Source organism: Anolis carolinensis, chromosome 4 (genome assembly GCF_035594765.1).
Source record: "Anolis carolinensis isolate JA03-04 chromosome 4, rAnoCar3.1.pri, whole genome shotgun sequence".
Lineage (NCBI taxonomy): Eukaryota > Metazoa > Chordata > Lepidosauria > Squamata > Dactyloidae > Anolis > Anolis carolinensis.
In genome coordinates this window covers 10,454,899-10,474,486 of record NC_085844.1, presented here as the reverse complement: position 1 = coordinate 10,474,486, position 19,588 = coordinate 10,454,899, and the positions used below count along the sequence as shown (strand labels likewise).

The 19,588-nt window shown below is 38.7% G+C and overlaps 1 protein-coding gene across 1 annotated transcript in view; it reads right to left on the bottom strand.

Annotated features, from left to right (window-relative positions):
- The window catches only part of col22a1 (collagen type XXII alpha 1 chain), a 188,433-nt gene that overhangs the window by 111,268 nt on the left and 57,577 nt on the right, over positions 1-19,588 (bottom strand). The window contains exons 4-6 of the mRNA XM_062979993.1: positions 10,897-10,971; positions 4,129-4,240; positions 941-1,064 (exon numbers count right to left, since the gene is read on the bottom strand). Coding sequence (XP_062836063.1) covers positions 941-1,064; positions 4,129-4,240; positions 10,897-10,971 — 311 coding nt within the window. The remainder of the gene's footprint in view (positions 1-940; positions 1,065-4,128; positions 4,241-10,896; positions 10,972-19,588) is intronic.

The following is a 19,588-nucleotide window of genomic DNA, read 5'->3' as shown; positions in this document are numbered from 1 at the left end:
ATTCAATTTCTGTCAATAGCCTATCAGCTGTTTTGGGTACGGAGTCAAGATAGCAATAGCCTTCTTCCATTGTTGATCCCTTACCACTATTATTTATCAGTTCACTACTTCTGAACAAATCCAAGTTCCAAATGACCATCATATACCATATCTCATTTAACATTGACCCATTTGTCTATATGCAGCACCAGTGAGAGAGTCAGGTATAGACTATGGCTGTCTCTGAGGAACAATCATGTTATCATCTAAAATATTCTCCAAATCAAACTCCAAAGGGTTCTCCAATCATTACTTGTGCCCATACATTACAAAGTCTTAGTATATCTTCACATAAACATTTCTATCTCTTTCTACCCATCTCACTTCCCCTGATGCCACATAAGTAGGGTGCTTCAACAAGTGCACACTATGACTGCCTTTTAGATGACAGAGCTTGGAAAGTGAGTTTTAACAGCAAATAACATTAGTACATACTACTATAACAGGTTAGAGGTAGGATGATTCCTGAAGGTCCAGATCATCATCTGTCCAATGTTCCGTTATGGAGAGCTTCAATATGACATTTGTCTGAATTTTATTGATTAGTTCCAACTAGATTAAATCCATTGACTCAACCATTTAATCTTGAGTCAACATGCAGACAAGTTCTGCTGGTTCAAAAGGTTGACTTTATTTGGAATTATAAATTGGATTCAGGGCGTTACAGTGATTGTTTTAAAAGTAAGTTTCAAGTTTAGTCAACCTACACCTCACCTGCCCTGTTGACACACCACCCTTGTTTCAAAGGCTTTTAGGGAAAATGGCCTATTGTTCAATTTTTAAATAACTCTGAATTTCATTAAACCACATGGAAAGGGCAATGAGAGGTTAACGTAACAGTGCAATAAACTGAAACTCATTGTGCACAGCTGTTCCCCGAAGGCTATACAGAAAGGCCTACCTGAGGTATGCCATATTTGTCAATGATCTGCCAAATGTACCAGTCTTCTCGCCTGGAAGCCTTGCGGAATTTGAAAGTGGTCACAAAGGCATATTCATCAGGAAGGCCTTGTGGGAAAACATCTCTGGAGGAGGGGGAGAAAAAGAAAAGAGAAGCATTTCAGCCTTGTGAATTTGGGGGACACCTTCAGGTGGCATAATGGAGCCATTGTTCTCCATGGTACATCCAGGGACTATTTTCTTCATTCTTTCACATTTTTCTAAATGGGTAATGAACCCACTTTAAAAAAATGTTTTGGAAGTAGTAACTAATTTCAGCAGAAATGGCAACAAGAAATGAAAAGAATAAACAGAAAAACCAATGAGCAAATACAGAGTGCTTTAATGATGAGCAGCAAAGTTCTTCAATTTTAGAAAGAAAAATAATTTAAGAGAGTAGCAAAATACAAGATAGCCCCCATCTCTGTAGGACTACTACCTGTAGTTTCATTTATTCATGTTTGACCACATATTTTCTAGGTTGTCTAGTGTGACTTTATGGTATTCCTGAGTTGCATGCTCTTCAATTCAATAGGCTTTGCTTTAGCTGTGGTTTTGTGTATCACTATCTAGGCAAAGTCTGGGAACTTACCACAGCATGAGAGGGTTCATGCTGGACAATAGTATCCATTTATACTGGAATAAATTTTTCAAAAGACATTTGACAAAACCGAACAGACATCTCTCATCCAGCACACACAGTTTGCCAACCCATTGCTTGACTATAAAGTCGGGATAGAGATAATTTCGTGGGACACCAGAATTAGAAGAGGCACTTCAAGGACTACTTAGTTCAGTCTTCTCTCCAGACAGGAAACCATGCTAAAGAATCCCTAAGAGAGGACTATCCAAACTGGGTTTAAATTTCTGCAATGATGAAGAATCTACCACCTGCAGAGGCAGTCTATTTTACTGTTGTCTATCAGTTTCTCAGGTAGCTCACTCCACTGGTTACTTTTTAAACATTCTGTATGTAGTTCCTTAGGTCCACTCCTCCTCAGGAAGGAAAAAAAAACCTCTTTTATTTATTAATGCTGAATCAATTCAGCTTGACACTTTAGCTGTCATGACTCAATGCCATGGAATCGTAGGAGTTGCAGTTTACTGAGGCTCTGGCACTTTTTGGAAGAGAAGGCTAAAAATCTTGTAAAAGCTCAACTCCTAGGATTCCATGGAATTGAGCCATGGCAGTGAAAGTGAAGTCAAACTGCATTGATTCTATAGTGTAGATGTACCCTGGGGTGATTCTATCAGGGAAGATTCAAAAATCCTTTTAAAGTTTGTCCTATATATTTCTATACTTCCTAACCTGTGTGTGTGTGAGTGTGCGTGTGTGTGAATAATGCCTTTTGCACTTGAACCTACTGTTGGAGAATATATTCTTAGTAACGATAAAGGAGGGCCCTCGGAATAAGACAGATAATTTAAAATGAGTGAGGACTGGAAATAAATTTAAAACAAACAATACCCAGAAGCAGCTAGAAGAGTGAATGCAGATAATAACACTGCAAGAGCAGGGGGGAAAGTCAAAAACAAACCCCAAAATAAACAGTTCTAATTGGAATAAAGTTTATGCCTCTTCCTCCCTAAATTAGAGCTGAGTTTTTCATCTGAGAATAGCCTTTGCATCCTTCTCTTTTTGGCAGCCAGGAGCAACTAGGCTATGGTCCATCTAAACCCTGCTGTGCTCTAGTGACTTCCTTGAAGAATTCTTCTCCATTATTTTCTCCTTGATTTAAATCCCAGTGCTTGCAAGCCAGACTTCTGCACCGCCTGCCAAACGGCATCACAGCCTTGTCTCATGCCTTGCCTAGATCAATAACTGGGTGTTTAAAACATCCTTTTTGGCATCTTGCCACTGTAGTTATCGTCGGCACCACGGAGTGGAAAACAATCCACTGAAAAAAGCAAATCCTGACAAAGTGAGAAATTGTGATGGCAGGAAAGTACTGATGACACTAAAGCACTCTTGTTGTGGATTGTTGCAAAAAGAACTTGACATTTTTTCTAGATAGAGTTGTCGGGCTAATAGCTTCCCAGCCCCTGAGATTTGACCTGGGTGTAGTTTGGGAGTGTGGGACAGAGTGGAGTCATGGGTGAGTTAGATATCTAGAAAATCTACAGCAGCCATTGCAAAACATTCTGCAGAAGTGTCAGAAGTGCATAGTAATATGGATATGTACCTATACACCTTTCAAGTGACTACTCTTAATCTGGGAGTCCCCAGTGGAACAGCAGGTTAAACCCGCTGAGCTGCTGAATTTACAGACCAAAAGGTTGGCGGTTTGAAAGCGGGGTGAACTCCCGCTGTTAGCCCCAGTTTCCGCCAACCTAACAGTTTGAAAGAAATGCAATGTGAGATCAATAGGCAGGAAAGTAACATCCGGCAGGAAAGTAACATCACTCCATGCAGTCATGCTGGCAACATGACATTGAAAGCATATACAGACAATGCTGATTCTTCAGCTCAGAAATGGAGATGAGCACCAACCCCCAGACTTGGACACAACTAGACTTAATGTCAAGGGAAACCTTTACCTTTACCTACTAATCTTAATCAGTGATTTCTCCATCTCACCCTGAAGATTGAAGAAGAAAGGTCAAGCCATGAGGATCGGGGCATGGCCATGAGTTCTGAGGACATTTATCCAGAATCAGGGGCTCAAACATAAGTAGAATTTACAAAATCACATACCTTCCAACTGTCTTGATTTAGTTGTCTAAAAACATAGGGAAAAGACTACAAGAAGTGCCGGCTCCGTAAGCGTACAAAATATGCAAGGTTAATAAGATTAACAGCTGTCTCATTTTCTCTCTTTAGTATCCTCAACTTACTTTCCTTGCTGGAAACTGAGATCAAACTACAAAATTAGTTTCCACTCAGTTCATTCAGTAAAAGGGAAGGATAGAAGGGAAAAAATCTTGTCCTTCTCAGCAGGCTCAAACAAAAGCAAACTGCTAAAGCCTAAAGTCTAATCTGCTACAGTTGCCATCTTGATCACAGAGTGATGTTGGTCAACATAAAATCATTCTTGCCTGTTAAGAAGCACAAATGAATCTTATCTGCAATTCTGGAAGTCCAGACTTGGCAGAAATGAAGGACAGGAAAATTCCCAAGCCAAAAACAGGTTAAAAGAAGGTAGCACTTACTCTGTTCTCTGCACAATGGGGAAGCTTCCAAGTCGCACGTAAGCACTATGGATCCCATTGTCTTTCATTCCAAATATCTCCCGCACCCGGAATTGTTCAATCAGGTCAAATCCTGTCAAAGAGGAAAGTGGAAAAATAGGAATTGGGGGGGGGGGGGGGTAAAGAACCTAAATGAATAGTTGATATGACGTAGTTCTCCAGATTTCAGTAGACTGCAAGTCCTAGTATTTTTTTTTTACAGTATTTATATTCCGCCCTTCTCACCCCGAAGGGGACTCAGGGCGGATCACATGATATACATATAGGGCAAACATTCAATGCCCATATACACATAGAACCGAGACAGAGACAGACAGACGCAGAGGCAATTTAACCTTCTCCTGAGGGGATGTTTGATTCTGGCCACCGGTGGGAGCAGCTGTGGCAATAAAGGATACAGGGAGTCATTATAATCTAAAATTTTCTGGAGAATTGCATTATTCCCATGCTGGGCTTAAATTCGTGAAGAGAGTCACTGAAACAGTAGAAACTTCGTAATATTTATATAAGGTTTGTGGATTCATTGGTTCAACTTTTTTTCATGAGAACTGTCATCAAGTCGATTTGAACTTCTGGTGAGTGACCCTGTACTTGAAAGACTTCCAACTCACTCTAATATCAACAATTCTGATAAGGTCTAGCAGACTCAGGGTCATGGATAGCAATGATGTTGTCATGGATAATGGTGAATCATGAATTCAAGGCAGATGTCATCTGAAATTGGGTGTCCATCAGCTTCCCACATATTGATACGATCATCTCTCACATCTCTACCCAGGCCTGTTGATAAGTTGATAAGAAGTAGAATCCAGCTAGAAACTATAATTCTACCCATCCACCAGCTTCACCTAAAGATCACTGATATGCAAACAGGTCCATATTTTATGCCATATATTATATATTCAAAGTTCTCCTCCAAAGTTATTATTTCATACTGAGAAAATTCCAAGCTATTCAACACAATGGAAGGTGCTTTGACCATCTGTCAAACCAATAATTGCATTTATAGTGTAGGTCATGGTGGTTGCCTTGTAGTCATTTCTTTGTTTCTTTGAGTTATTATTTTTACTCTTTGCCCAATTTTCAATAAAGAGTTATAATAAGGCATTTATTGCTGCCAAGTGCCCTATGATTTCACCCCATTAAAAGTCCAAGGAACAACTTTAATGAGATAATTTCTTGACATAGTGCCATTGTTCACCAACCACACTTGGGAAACAATGTTATTGCCAATATATTATTAAGCACTTCTTTGAAAATTCCCTACTGACCCTACTTCAAAAGAACATTACAGCTTGTGTGTGGAACTGTAGGTTAAATATATCAGCAAGAAATAATTATTATTGACACAGAATATTTTATCCATTATATTTCCTGAATAAAAAATGTTCATTTCTGTGCAAATAGAAATAGTGGGATTTTTATTTTTTTAAATAGGTCTTAAACTATGAATATTCTAAGTAGTTCCAGATTCTTCTCCTCATGTTTTCTTGAAATTCTAAAGATTATTTTTGAATATTTTTTACATCTCAATTGAAGGCCAACTAGCTCCATGCTGATACTTTCCCGGGTACTAATTTTGGCTCACGGGATTAAATAGGTGCTGGCAATTCTATTTGATTTTTTTCCAGAAGCCAAATAAGTGTGTACTATTCATGTTCACCTCAACTATCAGTGAAAACAATGTCCATATATATTTGCCTCAAGTCCAGTGTTCCACTCCTTCAGTAGCCTGATGACCTGATAGGTGCCCATCTTTGGCTTCCGTTTGTGAAGATGTTACAGCCAGTCCTCTAGATTCACATGTTTGATCTTTGGACATTTGATTATTCAAAAATTTGATTAAAATAGTTTATCTAGGAATCTCTTGGTCCTCTATTATGACTCTATAGTCAATATCTGGTGGAAACTGACCATGGAGTCATGTTGCAAAATCTACAGATACTTAGAGAGGTGTTATTTTAGATTTAAAACATAGCAATTGTTTTCATTTATGATTTTTCATGGTTGTTAGGTTCTGTACCCCTAATCCTAGTAATGGCTTACTGTACTTTGCTTTCTTTCATCAACAATGTCTGCAGTATTCAGTATGTGGAAGCAATTTTGGTTTCTGATTTCATTGGTCAGTCCAGAGCTCCCTCCTCTATCTCCTTAGTTCAGAAAGATGCCAACCCTCTCTAGATACACAGATTTAATGTAGCAGTTACCAAAAGCCTGTATAAAGGAGGCAACAGTAAGTGTAACAGCTGTGTGATGATTAAATAAGTCAATTGCAAAACTGCACAACTAAATGTGAAATGTATGATTGCAATGCACAATGTATATGGGCCCAATGGGCATCTACATGTGTCATGCAAAATGTGGACTTCTGCCTCTCTGGATGCCTTTAAGCAGAGGCTGGATGTCAATCTGCCGGGGTACTTTGATTGTGTTTCTGCATTGCAGGGGGTTGGACTGGATGTCTGCTATGGTCTCGTCCAGTTCTAGGATTCTATGGTGCTATGAACTTGCATAGACAATAGACATCAGCATGTGTATTACACACAAACACCACATGCACCATGTCACTGCATGGTCAGGCTTCAACTGTATTTTATACCAGGCAGAAACATTCAGCTGCTTCCATAAGGGAAAATGCACATGAATGTCATTAATAGGAATCCAGGCAACAGATCTGCTGACTGAATAGGAGTTCAGAATCTGAAGGCTTATTGAAAGGCCACCCACTTTCAGATGTATGCTTTGTCAAGAAACGTTCCACGCTGTGAAACCATGGGTATGTTACACAGCCCTTCTGCTACGCATGCACAGGCATTTTGTATTAGTTTACAAACAAAGTGGACAAAAGAAGGATAAAACTAATTGTCAATTTAAAGTGGCCAAAGAATACAGAGAGAGCAGATATGGGCTGGGGTAGAGCTCAGTTTTAAAATGCCTCTCCTCTTTAAGGATCAACAATCTAGTTAGCCCTCTTCACTCACTTAAAAAACACATTACAGCTAAAGTATGTTCTTTCTAACTAGGTAGTGAGTCACAGGCATCTGTGGAATCCAATGTCTTCCTTTGCCTACCACAGACCAACAGAGAGAGGCACTGACAAGCAATAACAGCCATTTCTGTTTGTAATTATAGGCCATTTGGTTTTGCAGATTGCTCTGGTATGATTGGGTGCAAGATCCAGATTGTCCCGCAAAAGTTATAAATAAGCAAAGAGTCATGGTAGAGCATTTATGTCCTTGTTTGTCTGGTTATTTGAAAAGAAAAACTGATATTTTATACAAACTCTTATTTGGACTTGTCCACACTAGTAAAAAAAACCCCAAAATCTTGTATTTACCCCAAACCCACCAATAGCAATCTTTATGACACACAGCAACTTCTGGTGAATGCTAAGAGGGTTTTGTTTTTGTTTCTTTTTGCCTTCTTGACTTTCTTCCACTAAGCAAAATTGGAGATACTCTGGAGTTTGTAGGAAACTACAGGTTATAGGCCTTTGGTATCTGGACAGCTGGATTGGGTCCATTTCAACCCTATTGATTTCCCATATTCCCACCACCATTATCATCCTCTCCCTATGCTGATCAGCACAAGAAAGAAGAAGGGTAATCTCTGTGTCACTTTCGTTGCTCCTGACTGACCTATGAAATTTCCTGTGAGCCCTGGCCACCCTGTTCACAACTGGGGTACCCAAATCAGCAAGAAAGAGGGAGTTGCACTAAACCTTCCTTATTGATCATATGGGCACCCTGCTTTGATTTCAGTAGACAAATGCTTGCAAGGGGATAGGCTGGACTACCTGGTCAAATGGCCTTAGCTTCAGCAGGTATGTGCCTGATCTAGGGTAGCACTGGAGTACAAATGTACCAACTTAACCTCCCACATGTAGACCTCCTTTAGATTATGAAATTATGGAATCAAAAGGAAAATACAGAGCATAAACTAACTCAACAAGTTTAGAATGAAATGAAGAAATTAATGGGGTAGTTACACTTTTAGACACTGCTTTTCCCACTATGCTAATTCCCATTTTTAAATATTTGAATTATTTATTGGTTTTCATTTTGAATTGTCTTAATTACTCACATTGTTTTATCTGCTAACCACTTGAATATTAATGATAAAATTGTGGGATAAAAAATGTCTAAATAATTGAACAAATATCCAAAATGGAACTGATTCTCCTAATCTAGTGCTGTAATATCTACTCCACACTGGTTTTCCTATAACGTATTGACTGGATAATTAACTCCATTGTAGAATAAATTTTGGAAGAAATATTGATGTCCAGATATCTGTATTTAATATCTGTTAAACAGAGTGCAGCAGGGCTAGTGCAATATGAGCTTACGATAGAAACACAGGTTGTTGTTAAAACGTTTAAAAAAACTTAGTTGATATCATCAGGAAATCTAAGAGATAGGCCCAAGAAGTTGACTTGAGCCTCTAGGACAGTGGTTCTCAACCTAGAGTCCCCAGATGTTTTTGGTCTACAACTCCCAGAAATCCCAGCCAGTTTACCAGCTGTTAGGATTTCTGGGAGTTGAAGGCCAAAAACATCTGGGGACCCCAGGTTGAAAACCACTGCTCTAAAAGCTAGCTCTCGTGTATAGATATCGGCTAACAGCTCTTATTGAGGTTGGAGTTCCAACAATACTCCTTTGATGGAGTATTGATGGAACTCCATTGAGGGAGTATCAATGGAGCTCCAACCTCAAAGAGATGAACTTCAACCTCAAAGAGACTAAGTTTTTGAAAGAAGGGAAAAGTGAGGTTCATAGGTAAGAAGATGCAAAAAGCTTCAGTACATAGACCATAGAAGAAAACAAGTTCAATCATTTTCTAAACTCTGTTCTCTTACTGATCACTTTGTACAGCTGTTGATGCCTCCCTGGTTCCATCAAGGTGGAGAAAAGCCTACGGAGTGAAAGCCAATTATTGTCACTATATCCACATGAGCTACACTCCTATTTCCTGGGTGCTTTAGAAGTGATGCCATTTCACTTCAGATCAGCAATTTTTCTAATTTTCAGCCAATATGGGGAATATATTGAGACCTTCTGTGAGGGTATTTCTGCATAATATTGTGCTGTTCATGGTCATTTATTTGTAAACAACCTGGACTTTTGGAAACCAAAGGGGAAAAACAAAGAAGGAGAAAAGGAAAGTAAAGTAATGTAAAGGAAAGGAAAGGAAAGGAAAGGAAAGGAAAGGAAAGAGGAAGACTGTGATGGGGGAGGTATGGAGGCTGGAAAATGAGGCTCAAATAACACCTGTGGTCCACCAGTCACCATAGTAAGTTGTTTTACCCTCCCATCCCAATTGTTTAAGAGCTTTTAATCCCCTTCATTTCTTTCCACATCTGGTGTTGTGAACACATTCTGTTTAGAACTAACATCAACAATTTGAATAGTGTTACCAAAAGATTTAAAAAACATACACACAAACCAAAACAGAGCTATTTTCTATCATATCTCCCCCATTCCCATTAATCACTTTCTGTGAGTTCACTTTTCCTATTCTTATTAAGCCGTGGGGTGGAAATTATGAGTCAATACACAACCAGCTTATGTGAAATGTGCCCAGGGGTTACTGCATGATTCATTGTCAATAACATTGATGTTACAGACATAATGTTATGAATAATAATAATAATAACAACAACAACTTGATTTTTTACCCCGCCCCATCTCTCTGAAGGGCGGCTCACATGGGGACCAAGCCCAAATACAGCATAAAATATGACATGAAATGAATTTTAAAACATGTAAACACATAAAAACAAGCATATAAAAACAATAAAACATGAAGGCTCTGCTTGTGCACCATGCTATATGCATCTCCAATAAAGCAGTAATCAAAGGAATTTCTGAGAGCATGGAGATTCAATTTCCCTCCACTTCAATTTCAGTATTTTTTCCTTTGTTTGATAAACAGCAAAAAGGAAAGTCACTCCCTGCTCCCAAAAATATTTTATGTTTCTTTTCTCTGCTACATTGCTCTCATCCTCAAAATTATACCTTTTATCCACAGGGATGTCTTTTGAGACTAAATAAAAGCCAAATTTAGGATTATCTTCTCGCTGAGCTCTCTCTGCCAAAAAATGTGTTTTTCCTAATTCCCACTGGCTGTTGATGCCCTTCTCTTCTCAAATAAAATCCCCCAGTTCTTTTTCAGAGAGAAGACTCTTCAATAACTTTCCATTTTCATTTTGGGAATGAAATATTGATTGAGTTTGGCACACACATGAAAAGAGCAATTGCACTCAGTAGGTCCTCTCCAGATATTTTATCACAATAGCAAAACTAGTAAGATTGTGTTTCTATGAGCTTAAGACTTTCTGCATCTAATGAACCAGACTTTTCCAACTTTACACAATTATAGCAGTTTAAAATTAGGAGAGAAAGTGATAGAAGAGAAAATATTTCTCCAAACAAACAAACAAAAAATCTGTACATCAACACCAGATCTCCCTCCTTGTTATGTCTGAAATAATTGATCTAAAATGATATCACTAGGGTTCTGCTCTTAGTTTGAAATAGCTAGTCTTAAATAACTACTGTAAGAATACTTTTCCCCCTAGTATTTTTCTCCAAGAAACAATCTTTTTTTATCTGTAATAGATGGCATTTATCACTTAGTATAATCCCTGCTATAAAGAAGATAACTGGTTTAGCTAAAAGCATCCCAAATCAGAACAGCATCTGGTTTCAAACAGCAACCCATTATTACCTGGAATATCATCTGTTTCTCCATTGGTGTGTTTGAACCTGTCTCCTTCTACATGGACACTGGGACACAGTACATCTAAAAAAGAGAAAAAGTATGTATTCGTTTAAAATCAAAAAAAAATTTGTTGTAATTTGCAAGCGTTCATAATCTGGTTGAATGTTTTTCACTAACAAAAACTTACCAAGATAAAAACAAAAGGTTAAATCCATTTCAATACAATAAAAAGATCAATCTAGTCCAGTTGTCTGTTCACACATTGGCCAGCCACTTCCTATAATTCCACAAGCAGGACATAAGAAGAACCATGTCATCTTGTTCATACTTCTTGTTGGCTGATTTACAAAGACATCATGCCTATTAAGCCAGTCTTCTGTGAATTTATCTAATCCCTATCTAATCCCTCTCTAAAGCTGTTCAAGATGACTGCTGCATATAATACTGATTCCTTTTAATTCATTGGATAAAACTCAAAATCTCAAAGAAGAATTATTGTTAGGTTGCAATCTAGAGAGATAAGTAGAACACCGCAGATTCAGAACAGAAGATCCTAAAAAGCGAACATAAAGGTGTCTGATCTGAAAGAGATGGCATCTGCCACTTGGTTCAATCTATGCTCTACCTATATTCTTATTGTTGGTAGTGTTTTGTGCTTTCAATTCATTTTTACCTTGTGCTAGTTTTCTTGGCCACATTTGTTCTGAGGGAGTTGCCATTTCCTGACTCTGCTGCTAAGATTTGTGATTTGCCCAGGGTCTCATCCTCATCAAAGTGGGATTCCATGATCAAGGTATAAATAAAGACCTAGTATCCTGGAGTCTTAGGCCACTTCCATACAGCTGTATAAAATCCACATTAAACTGAATTATATGGCAGTGTGGACTCAGAAAATCCAGTTCAAAGCAGATATTGTGGATTAATTGCTTTAACAATCTGGGTTATATGGCTGTGTGAAAGGGCCCAGAGTCCAGCACTTCAACTCCCACTACACTATGTTAGTTCTACTCTGTATATGAATTTTCTGTGGTATCTGTTTAGCCCTAACTTCAGCAAGAATGTTGAAAACAGACCACATTTGAGCTGATCAAGAAAATATGAACACTATATTTTTATGACTTGGATGTTGGCATAGAGTCCATCATTAAGGGTCAAGCTGCAGCACAGCTGGTTAATTGCCAGCAGCAATAGATTACTGCTGACCGGAAGGTGGTAGGTTTGAAGCCGAAATCGGATTGAGCACCCAACCGTTTAATAGCCTAGCTTACTGTCCACCTAGGCAGTTCAAAAACAGTTGCAACTGTGAGCAGATAAATTAGGGACCGCTTCAGTTGGGAGGTTAATTCAATTTATGACACCATAAAATTGCCGGCAATTGAAGAGCAAGGAGGAAATACTACGATCAGAAAAGGACTCAGCGTCATAGTGGATGAAGCGACAACCCCCCCTGTGGCTGGAATAGAGCACAACCTCCTGAAGCTGGAAGAAGTTGGAAGAATGTTGAATTAACTTTATCTGCCTGTATGTGTTGCATGTCTATAAATGGCGTTGAATGTTTGCCATGTATATGTGCATAGTGATTCACCCTGAGTCCCCTTCAGGGTGAGAAGGGCAAAATATAAATACTGTAAACAAATAAATAAATAAATTGATTATCAAGTTTGCAGATGTCCTCAAATTAGGTTCGTAAAACCCCAGAGGATAATATCACAATTCAAACTGATCTTAATAGATTAAAGAGCTAGGCCTTTACTAACCAAACTTCAACAAAGAGAAATGTAAGGTAATAAATACACTTAAGCAGAAAACAATGAAATGCACAGGTATTCTTGGCTAGACATAGAACCTGGGTTTCTCTGAATTGTCTTTCTTTCATATTTTCAATATATGCTCCAGTTTTGGAATATAAACCTTAGAGTAAAAGAATAATAAACAGACAATTTCAGATCAGAATTCACATCAACATTTTCTCATACTCCCTCCACAATCTTTATAATAGCTAATAATTGAAACTACAAGAGGGTTTTTTATGGTTTCTCTCATTCTTTACAAAAAGCTTTTGCTGAGCAGATGTACTCCAAGCAATAAAATCATATCACCAAGACAGATTCTTGCAGCAAAGGTCACTGACTGTGGATATCCATACATCCAGAAAGCCATTAGAAAGTGGGCCAAGTAGATGTTTGGAAGCAGATGTTGATAAATCACTTCTATTATCAGAACAGCTCAAGGCAGTTCATTAGCATATGGCAGGCTTGTCACCAAATTACACCCAGTTATTGTGGGTGGTTGAATTTAACTCCAGGCTGCATAACAAGATAGTCTTGCAACAAATTTCCCCAAACGGGAGAAAGAAATGGTGCTTGTGCCAAGTTTGTCAATAAATATCACAAAAGCTGAAATATTTATAATCATATTGACGTGGTAAGTTATGATATTCAACTATTTTTCTCTGTAGCTGAGTTTTTCCATCTCAAGGGCTATAGTTTGTATTATTATGGAAGAGGAGTGTGTGTATACATACATGTGAACATATGAATACATGTAACATGTATGCCTTATCCCACCCACAATTAATGCTCTCCCATTCCCCAGCAATTTGCTCCGAAATCTCTGTTTCTCAGCAACTAACACAAAAAGTTTTCAAAAAAGTAATTCTGTTTGTTGAGGAACAAAAAGAAAAAAGGGAAGGAATCTACATACTGAGGGTACCCCATAACTCAGTGGTTCTCAACCTGGGGTCCCCAGATGTTTTTGGCCTTCAACTCCCAGAAATCCTAACAGCTGGTAAACTGGCTGGGATTTCTGGGAGTTGTGGGCCAAAAACATCTGGGGACCCAGGTTGAGAACCACTGCTGTAACCCATCCACATGGCCCTGATAAGCCAGAGGCTTGCTGGACCCTCTCCTGCCCCATTTACATTAGCACTAGCATTGTACATAGTGGCTTAGGATGAAGGGTTCCTTCCTACTGATAAGAATGGGACAAAGGGAGGGTACAGGGCAAGGAATGTGGACCATGATGTGAAATCGCCTAATTTTCTTTTAACCAGTTGAGCCTGACAATGATTGAGTGACACTCCAAAAGGACGGCACAATACTGTAAAACTATAAAAGCAAATGCACTGTCACTGCTTGGAGCTCCTCCATGTTGGTGGCACCATTGATGCTCCAGTACTCTGTAACTTTTTTCTTAACTCTTTTTACTTTTTGTCAAAATAAAACTTTCTTTCTGAGAACGAGAAACACCTGGTTACTTTGCTGGCCGTGTTTCTAAACCTGCACCTTTTAAGAGACTGAGATGCCAATACTTTTTAATGTATTTTTTTTAAAAAATAGCCTGCACTTCCATGGATATCAATGCGGAATGAAAGAAGAGAAGGCAGGGAATCTAACAGAGTTTTAAAATATTTTAGCATGCTCTCTAATGAGTATCAATCTACTGTTTTCATGTGCAATACAAAGTGAATACTAGTTGCTCATTGTCCAGTGGTATGTCATAAATGCCCATCTATGACATGGAATAATGATAGCACCAACTGTTTGGGTGTATATTGAGAAAGGATAATTGCACACTCCTTCAGCATAATCAGATAGAATTTTGCAAAGCAACCTTCAGGTATGTGAAAAAAAGAAAGTCTGACTGGATCCCACTTTGAAAAAAATGTGGGATAAACTCGATCCATCAGTAATCAGAAATGTGGATGCTGAAAAGAGGGATGGCTTGTGAGAAATGTTGTTTCAGCTCACACACAAACTAGTGCAAATTTAAGATGGGGAAAACAGATAAAGTGGGGACTTCTTGTGTGCCTTCTCTCCCCCTCTTGATGAATCATATGCCTCTTCTTAATTTATTCCTAAATCATCTTTGAATGTCTAAATGAGATCACCCTCAAAGCTTCCATATATTTTATAGGATTGTTTACAACTACTTCGTTCGATCCTTTGGTGAAAGGCAATTGGTGGAATGGGATTTATCATCCAAATAGGCAGCATATTTACATGATGACTCACTAACCATGCAGGAGGAAGTCACAGAGAAGAAGCCAGGAATCTATTAATTACCCAGGAAATATCATGCAGTCTCCCAAAGTGAACATCAGCTCAACCCATTACTGATAGGCTCTTCTCTATTCACTACTTTCCAATTTTAGTTTTCTTTCAGTATTTTCCTCACTCTACCCCTCATATCTGATTGTGTTGCTTCCCTGCCATGACATAATGGCCAGGTTCTTATAGCATTATCTCAGCAGACATCATGGCCAAGTTCTTATAGGGAACTCCATGGGTGGAAGCAAGTGGCATCAGTGGCAAGTGGACTAAGGAATGGCCTGTAGAATCATAGAATCATAGAATAATAGAGTTGGAAGAAACCACATGGGCCATCTAGTCCAACTCCATGCCATGCAAGAAAAGCACAATCAAAGTATTTCTGATGAATGGGCATCCAGTTTCTGTTTAAAAGTGGGATCAATACAGTGTCAGCCCAGCTAGACCTTAATCTAGACATTAACACACCATCATGAATGATTGAGACCAATATGTGTGGCTGCCATCACAGTTGATTCAGGATCAGTCTAAAGCTTAAGTGGCCAGTGAAGATATAGCATCTCTCCCTGCAATGCTAGAAATTTGCAATCTGAATGAAATTTGCACTGAAAAGGCAGAATTTTAATGTCTTCTCTTTCTCCTATCTCTTATCAATGGATTCAAGGCATCTTACACACTTTAAAATGAAAGTTAAGCTAAACATGTACTTTTCTAAAAATAAAAAATAATCACTTATGTTAAAAACACATGCTTACACTGGCTGAAAATACATTGTAAAATATAATTTAAAATATACCAGGAAAAAAGAAAAAAAATCAACACTGTTCTGCCATTTGACGACCCAATGGTATACAGACAGCAGTGAGAGAACCATCTGAACCTCCACTTGGAGGATGTTCCATAGTCCAGAAGCAACCAGTGAGAAAACTGCTTTCTTTGTTTTTACCAATTGTGCCTGTGAAGTGATGTCAAAAAGGCATTTAAAAGGCCAAACATCATTTTTGCTGAACCAATATGGTTGGAGGTATAACTCATCAAAGTATCCTGGGGGAGTTAATGTGACCTCTGAGTCTTCTGCAATTGCTCACCCCTGATGTAAAGAAATGGCCAGCTTTGGCTAGGCCCAGTCTTACAGATATTCTTATTCTTCCATGATGTTTTACACTGGTGAACTTCTTGTAAAAGAGGGGGGATTTAATTGATCACTTTGTTTTATCCTGTTTTGAATGACATACAATTTTTGTGCTTTTCACAAAAATGAGAATGGGATGAAATGGGTTAATTTGTTTATGGCAAAAATGTAATATGTGCCAAGACCCCCCTACTCTGTACTTTCTGTAATCATATGATACCAGCTGATTGTAAACAAAATTGGGATAAGGACTCACAACTTTGAAATGAGGACAGTGAGCAATGACATTTGAGAAGTCAAGGAAAATGTTTATCCCGATGGAATATTCCTAATTCTAGTTCCACACAAACCTAAATTAGTAACATGGATCTTGCAGCAGAACCTTTTATTACAGTTGCATACTACATTACAAGTCCAGTTTCCAACCATGTCATGTTTTAATGACAAATGTGTCACAATTGCCCCACCTAAAAATGACACTCAAGACAGTTAGGACTTAGCTTTACATAAAACTATTTTGAATTGAGACAATTTCCCCCATCTAACATGGATTGAAACTGCTAATGCCAAGAGAAACACGCCAACACCCTCACTAACCAGTGCTGAGTCAAGGAACAAAAGTTTGTTCTCTCTTCAGCTGGACTTCAAAGTGCCAAGGACCAAAACTGATTGAATTAAATGAAGGATGAAGAGAAACAAAAGGTCAGACATAGAGAGAGGCAGAGATGTGGTCATTCCTATGGAAATGTAGGGGTCTAATACAATAGACAATGAAACTTGTAAATTTCAGACCTACTACTACTACTTCAGAAGAATCTACTACTTCAGAAGGTGGTAGACCCTCCTTCCCTGGGTGCTTTAAAACAGAGATTGGAAGGGCATCTCCAGGCATGGGGTAAAAATGCAAACCTAATGATTTAATGACCATGGGATTAATGGTATGTGAAATGATTTGACTTGTAGTAGGCCACATGTTCAACTGTGAAATGAATAAACCTTGGGCACAATGACAAAGAAAGCAGGAATACATGTGTAAGGCAACATTCACGTGTATAGGACTCTCTGTATCTCTGAGACCAGTACCATTTATCTGCATCTAAATATGTCATCTCTAAGCATTTTCTAGGTCCTCCAGTTAGTGTATTTTATGTTCCTTCTGAAAGTCAATCATAGAATTGTCCTGGAGGACCTAGTAATGCTGTTTGGGTAGTTTTTCATACCCAAGTGAGGTCTTGGAATGTGTCCCTTGTATATGCAGGGTTCATATTATTCTATACAATTATATGTACAATGAACAGCTGCAGGGACCCATTCACATTACACAATTATCTTGCTGTAATTCCAGTACAATTACCAAGGTTCCATCATAAGGCATCTTGGGTGTGTGGTCTGTGGGTGGACTGGAACTCTCTGACTGAGAATTGAAAATACAACTAAACTTCTCAAGGATCCATATGCTTGGGCCATGGGAGTTCAGTGAAATCATATCACTCCAGTTGTGTGGATGAGCTCCCTCTTTCAGCTCCAGCTCCATGCGGGGACATGAAAGAAGCCTCCCACAAGGATGGTAAAACATCAAAAACATCCGGGCGTCCCCTGGGCAACGTCCTTGCAGACGGCCAATTCTCTCACTCCAGAAGCAACTCCGGTTGCTCCTGAAATGAAAAAAAAAATACTCCAATTGTGTAATGGGAAATCCTCCAAGTAAAAACAAAAATACCTCCCTGCTTGCAAAAATCAAACAAAAAAAACTGAAACAAAATCTCAAATTGGTTTTAAGCAAGTAAGCAAAACCACCAGTTCACCTTTTTAAAATAAAGGGAAAAGATATCATGAAACTATCTGCACTGGTCTAAAACCAATCTGTATATTATGGTTGCTTCGTCTGCTGCAAATTATAGGGAGCAGGCAAACAATTACAATGACTGAGTGTCTTCTTAGAAAATCAAAGCCTGTAAGTTTCACAGCTCAACCTCTTGTGTCTTTGGAAATGACTGCCAATCGGGCAGCACATCAATCAGCGCCAGCTGGGGCTCCAGTTGAAGTGCTATTTCCAGAGGCGAAATTAGAGGAGAGGCTGGCCGACAACTGCTGTTCGCATTTGCATTCTGCCTTTAGACCAGGTCCCAGGCACAACAGAGGCTGGGAATGCTGCAGTGCTTGGGTAGGAGACCAGATCTGTAGCATACATCATTGTCTGCGAGGCTCTAAGCCCTTTAGATTTGAGCTCGCCTCCTAAAACAGCCCAAAGACTTAGCAAGTCAAAATCAAATGAAGGAATACTTCCCAAAAGTGGATGAAATCAGTCTTCCCTATTTCTTTCCTGACTATGGAATTTTTTTTGCATGGAGATGGCAAATTGTCACAGACACAGGGCCCACATAGAGGCAGAAATGCTACTCATTGCTAATCTACCATGTCTGCGCACCAGCACATTTCCTAGTATTGACAGGAAAACATGTCAATAGCTCCTGATCACACCACAGTGCAACATACCTGTACAATGATTTCTAGGCACTTCTGTACTGGCATATCTGCACATAAATGATGTCAATGGACAGGATTGTCCTGCTCTCCCTGTCAACAAGAGACCTGCAAGATGCCCAGGCTGCATCCATACCTCAGAATGATAGTCGTTTAACACCGTATTAACTGCCATGGCTCAATGCTATGCAGTTCTGGAATTTGTACTTCTGTGAGCTATTTTCCCTTCTTGCTAGCTTTTTGATGCCACAACAAATTACAAATTCTAGGATCCCATAGGATGGAACTACAGCAACTATGGTAGGATTCTATAGTATGGAGCCATAGCGTCCTTGATCTTGACATGTATTGTGGTCCCCCTCTTTTCTTGTCTTTTCCAATGAGTCACATTCATATGGCCAAAGTACAATATCTTGGCTTCTAGTGAGAGTTTAGTCATGATTTGCATTAAGATATATTAATTTGTATTTGCATTTTAGAACCTCATTGTATCCCAAAAACTTTTTTCCAGCACTGTTGTTCAAATGGAAAGAGGACAAACAAAATCTAAAACTGGTGACTCTTCCTTCCTATGTTAAGTTATTTATTTTTCCAATCTATGTGATACTTCCTTAACCATTGCTCTGGAACCCTTTGCCAGGAAAATCAACAGTTTATATGTAACTCTGCCATCCATAGCAGAGAGGAAGTCCATTAGTTTTATACTTAGCTGTATGTTCTCAGAACATGATATCAAACCAAAAATGGCAGCGGACAGCTGCTGCTCCCCATCGCTATCTTTTAACATTTATTTTTATTCCGGCAATAAATTCCTCATTATACAATTTGTGAAATTAGTGATGATGTTAAACCTTGCTTATATTCCCAATACTTCCATTCCACAATAACACTAAAATGAGAATACCTTTCCACAATAGGGAGCGAAACTGCCTTTGATAGTGATTCATTTGGTGAGAACAGAAATCTTATATATACTCAACAGCACCCATATTTAGATCTATTAAATTTTCCTTACTTTTCTCTCGTGCCACAT